This window comes from Onychostoma macrolepis, chromosome 07, assembly GCF_012432095.1.
Source record: "Onychostoma macrolepis isolate SWU-2019 chromosome 07, ASM1243209v1, whole genome shotgun sequence".
NCBI lineage: Eukaryota > Metazoa > Chordata > Actinopteri > Cypriniformes > Cyprinidae > Onychostoma > Onychostoma macrolepis.
The window spans coordinates 40653089-40658473 of NC_081161.1; the positions used below are offsets into that span (position 1 = coordinate 40653089).

Here is a 5385-nt window from a genome sequence, read left to right on the forward strand (position 1 = left end):
TTCATGTTCATATTAAATGTAGTTCTTCACATACATTTGAGTAAATTTCTAACCCTGTAAATGATATCTCAAGTGTAAATAAGTGGCTGTTTCAGTCTGTTCCTCACACAAAGCTAATGCACGCAAACTCAGTCTCCTGTTCTGTCCTGGGGCCTGTATCATGAAGCTGGCTAGCCAGGTAAGTTTCAGATTAGTTTGCAACAATCCTGGGTTTTAGGTACCATGAAAGTGGCCTGGTTTTCATTGCAATAGCAACTTACACTGCACAGCTAACCTGCTCAGGGCAGGTTATGTTCTGGGTAAGAGATCTCAAACTGAAATCGGACCAGTCAGATGTGAGAAAAGTGACACATGTAACAATTATTATAAAGCATTTATTTTAAATGAATATTAATATATACAGATCATATGTAATATAAATAAGTGGTAGAGTCAATAGATAACACTTTAAAAATGGATACATGTGACCTGACATGTTTGAGTCTCTATCGCTATATATTATCAACTATATCTACTAAATACTCAAGTTTCACTTGTGACTGCAAAAATAGAGCAAGATCATTTCCATTATTTGTCCTCTTTCATGGACAAGTAGTTCAGTGTAAATGCACTTAAATTCCTCATATTCTTTAATCTCTTAACCTTTAACAAAAGAGTTTTGGATCTCGCTGGCGCTCTCGTGAGAAGTGAATCACACTTGTTCTGTGTTGTGATTGGCTGTTCACCACTGATGTCACACATTCATGTGCAAGTACTCCACAAACTTGTCAAGCCTGAGTTGACAAAGAAAGTTGATGATCACTATCATGGTACCAATAAAGCCAGATTGGAGTGGTTTGGTTTTGTCAACTCGTAACTAATCCTGCAACTCTTAATTTGTTCATCTACCATCGTGGTACAGGCCCCTGTTCTGTCAGTGTCTCTTCATTGCTGTCATCACATGTCCCTCATGTCTCTGTGTCTCTCAGTTTGCAGTTGTTCAGGTATGAACGGCCTCATGTGCAGCAGTCATGCTCTGTGAGGACTCATCACCTGGACCTGGCGCTGGACTGGATTCTGTGGTTCTGGTGAAACCGAATGCTGAGACCTCCACAGATCCTGTACAGGAGGTCATTCACAGCAGCACTTATGTTTCCTCTGTGATCCCTGCACACGGCGGCATCAGGTGGGTCAAAGTCAGGGTTCCTCAGACCTTGACGAGCTTGCTCAGGAACGTTGGATTGGGTTTGGAGATAACGTCTACATGGCATTGGCCCTCCAGGGTGAGATTTGAGAACGTCATTCAGCCAAATGGCCCAAAGTATCTGAAATCCCATTAGACACTGGTGACATGTAAATGTGTTGAAGTATTCATAGTGTACATCTGATGTCACAACTTTGACATATTTGTGGCTTGATTTTGCATATTAGATGAAGTTGTGAGTTGTGAAAGTTACAGTACATTTTCATAGTAAAATGAACTATGGAAGCTGTAAAAAATAAATAAATAAATAAATAATAATTTGCAATTTTTAATGTTTTTAAAGACGTCATTTATCTGATCAAAAACACTGTATAAAGAGTAAATAGTATTGCAATTTTAAATAACTAAAATAACTATGAAAATATATATTTTTAAAAATTCACCCAAAATGAAAATTTCCTGAAAATGTACTCACCCTCAATCCATGTAGATGAGTTTGTTTCTTCATTGGAACAGATTTGGATAAATTTAGCATTACATCACTTGCTCACCAATGGATCCTCTGCAGTGAATGGGTGCCGTCGTTGGTTCTACTTGACTTTTTCCACTGATGCATTATGATGATTTATTTATATTTTGGCCAGTTAAAACACCTTAATGATGGATGTTTTTGTTACAAACATGCAGCTTTTCACTTCACAAGACATTAATCGATGGACTGGAGTGGATTGCTTGTGGATTATTGTGATGTTTTTATCAGCTGTTTGGACTCTCCTTCTGACGGCACCCATTCACTGCAGAGGATCCATTGGTGAGCAAGTGATGTTATGCTAAATTTCTCCAAATCTGTTCAAACAAACTCATCCACTTCTTAGGTGGCTTGAAGGTGAGTACATTTTCATTTTTGGGTGGACTATTGCGTTAAAAAGACTATAAATGTTTAATTTTTAATATCCTGGAATCTTGTGTGACCTTGAGTCATTGTTCTCTGAATCTGCAGAATTGATGGTTAATACCCGGGTCTCTGTTTTCAGTCTGAACGCTGAGGAGCCGTTTTGTCGTATCTGTCATGAAGGCAGCAGCGCAGGTGATCTGTTATCTCCCTGCGAGTGTGCTGGCTCTCTGGCGATGGTGCACCGTGTTTGTCTGGAGCGCTGGCTCATGGCCTCCGGCACAAGCCACTGTGAGCTCTGCCACTTTGAGTTCGCTCTGGAGAAACTTCCCAAACCACTCACCGAGGTAAAATCATCAGCGGCAGCGCTTGGGAATGCCTTATATTCTCTGAAGGACTTCTAATGAGTTCACTCACTTGATGCTCTAGGCAATGTAAGATGTGACCAAAGTATTATTTTGCAGGTTTAGCAGGTGATGAATCAGAGAACCGTCTATTTGCGCTTTCTGTAATTCTGTCGGTGGCTGCATGTTGCTATAGAAGATCTTGTCTGACCTCAGCTGAGACGTACTGCACTATCAGCCTGTCAATCTGACTTAAGAGTTCATGTGAGACACAGGAATAAAGAGAGCTAAAGCTGTAAATGGACATATAATAACACACTCTCCATAATAGTCATATGGAAAGTGTTTTAAGCGTCATTATCAGCATCCGTTCTTCTGCAGTCAGTCACTCTCGTGTCCTCGCGTCACATATTGGCGGGTCTGCTTTCCCTCGGCTTCTTTTAAACACTGATCCACTTAGCAGGAAAATGAGATTAGATGAGGACCGTATCCCTGTCGCTGCTGCTTATCTCATATTTGAGCGGAGGACAGGAAGATGACACTACAGTCCACGAGTATCACAACCTGCTGAGCGCTGCAAACCTGCCTGCTCTGTGAACAAATACCGAACCAGTGATCTCATGATGGATTTAGCTGAAAAACAAGTACACTTCCATGATGTGCTTAAAGTGCTCTATTTTCGAGCACTAATTTTGTACTTAATATACTAAAAATGATTCTTTAGTACTTCTTAAGATAAACTTAAGATCATCTAAGTGTACTCAACTGTGCTATTTTGAGACTAAAATGCACTTTTAACATACTATCTCTGTATTTAAAAAACATATTTAGTTACCACTTGTAGCACACTTGAACCCATTTTTCATACGCTAGTACACTCAAGTGTACTACAAGTGGTAACTAAATACATTTTTTAAATACAAACATAGTATGTTAAAAGTGAATTTTAGTCTCAAAATAGCACAGCTGAGTACACTTAGATGATCTTAAGTTTATCTTAAGAAGTACTAAAGAATCATTTTTAGTGTATTAAGTACAAAATTAGTGCTCGAAAATAGAGCACTTTAAGCACATCATGGAAGTGTACTTGTTTTTCACCTGGGTGATAACTGATCTATCTATCTATCTATCTATCTATCTATCTATCTATCTATCTATCTATCTATCTATCTATCTATCTATCTATCTATCTATCTATCTATCTATCTATCCATCATTTTATCCATCATTTTATCCATCTGCCCATCCATTTATCTATCCATTTCTGCATTTCTTCTTTTCATTTCTTCTTTTGTTATTTTTCTTTCTTTCTTTCTTTCTGCATTTCTTTTTCTTTCATTTTCATTTTTTCCTTTCTTTTTTCTTTCTTGTTTGCTTGATTTTTTTTTCATTTTCATTTTCTTTCTTTCATTCTTTCTGCATTTACTTCCTTTCTTTTTCTTTCATTCTTTCTTTCTCTCTGCATTTTTCTTTATTTCTGCATTTCTTTTTCTTTCATTTCTTTTATTTCTGCATTTCTTTTCTTTCTTCCTTTCACTCTAATTCTCTTTCTTTCGTTCTTTTCTTTCTTCATTTTTTCTCTTTTTCCTTCTGCATTTCTTTTTCTTTCTTTCTTTCTTTCTGCACATACTACTTATTCTTTTTACATCTACTGATTTAAATATATGCACTCATCTATGCATTATGTAAAGTGGTTTTGTGATCTGGATGGTTGCAAATGAATTTTTTTTCTTTATCTTAGGTTGTCTGAATTTTAAGCTCCATATTAAAAAAGTTAATTAAAAGGTTGAGTTACTATCCAAACAATATATGAAATAAGCTTTCAAACTGCCTTAATTCAAGTATAACCCCCTCCTAATGAGTTGTTTTCCATGGCTGCAGTGGTTCACCACACCTTCCATGCAGCAGCAGAGACGGACGCTGTGCGGGGACGCCATCTGTTTCCTGTTCATCACACCCTTAGCGAGTCTGTCAGGCTGGCTGTGTGTGCAGGGAGCCATGGATCTGTACTACAGCAACGGCATGGAGGCTGTGGGACTCATTGTTCTCACACTCACACTCTTCACTATTTACCTCTTCTGGACTGTTGTAAGTTCACTCTTGTTTTCAGCGTAGCAAATCAAAAGTGCAATGACATTTTACACCTGCGGTGTTTCTGGCTGATGTGGGATTAGAAACTATTCTGATTTAGAAAACAAAAAACACACAATTAGTTTTATGACACCCAGGCTGATACACTGAGAATTAAATAAAGAAATTGAAAAATGAACAACAAATCTGTAAAAGAGTGATTTAAAAAGTCAAATGATAATAAAATGGTACTAACGTTTCCACACAATCTTCTTTTTTAACCGCAGGTATCCCTACGTTACCACATTCACCTCTTCAGGACTTGGAATGAGACAAATCCCAGCATCCGGCTACAGACTCCCCGTCCTGTGAAGACACATCAGAGACCAAAACAACTAATGATGCACTTCTTGTGCAAATACAAGAGTAAGGAGACCATGGTGTAGTGCCTGAAACATCATCAGGAGGAAAACAGCCGGCTGTTTCAGACAAACCCTGATTTCATGACATCCTGATTTTGTGGGAAGCACTGATTTCGAGTCACACTCAGATCTGGAATGATATTCTGATCTGGGACTGAACTGCAGTGATGTCCTAATTTTTAGAGATTTGGAGCGGATGGTTTCATCTGAACTTCTGTTTTAAATAAAAAGAAGAAATTTCATCGGAAAAGAGTATCAAACCACAAGAAAAGAACACGTCTTCTTAAATAAACCAGAGAACAATGTTTTTGATATGATAACGACTGAGCTATTTATACCTGCAGGCTTTACCTTACAAAACCTGCTTCATAATTATTCAACAGAATATATATCTAGATGAACATACAGTGGCTAGGTAAGACAATCATAAGATTAACAAATCATTTCATTACTGTTTGCACTTAAAAGTGTTTT

The 5385-nt window shown here is 37.7% G+C and overlaps 1 protein-coding gene across 1 annotated transcript; it reads left to right on the top strand.

Moving 5' to 3' along the window:
- The first annotated feature begins 258 nt into the window (after window positions 1-258).
- Window positions 259-4945, top strand: zgc:158785 (uncharacterized protein LOC791214 homolog). Its single transcript, XM_058782613.1, has 5 exons — window positions 259-1109; window positions 1287-1300; window positions 2206-2422; window positions 4301-4507; window positions 4777-4945. Exons 1-5 carry the CDS (start codon window positions 1011-1013, stop codon window positions 4933-4935), a joined length of 696 nt encoding a protein of 231 aa, XP_058638596.1. The 5' UTR covers window positions 259-1010; the 3' UTR covers window positions 4936-4945.
- The last annotated feature ends 440 nt before the right edge of the window (window positions 4946-5385 follow it).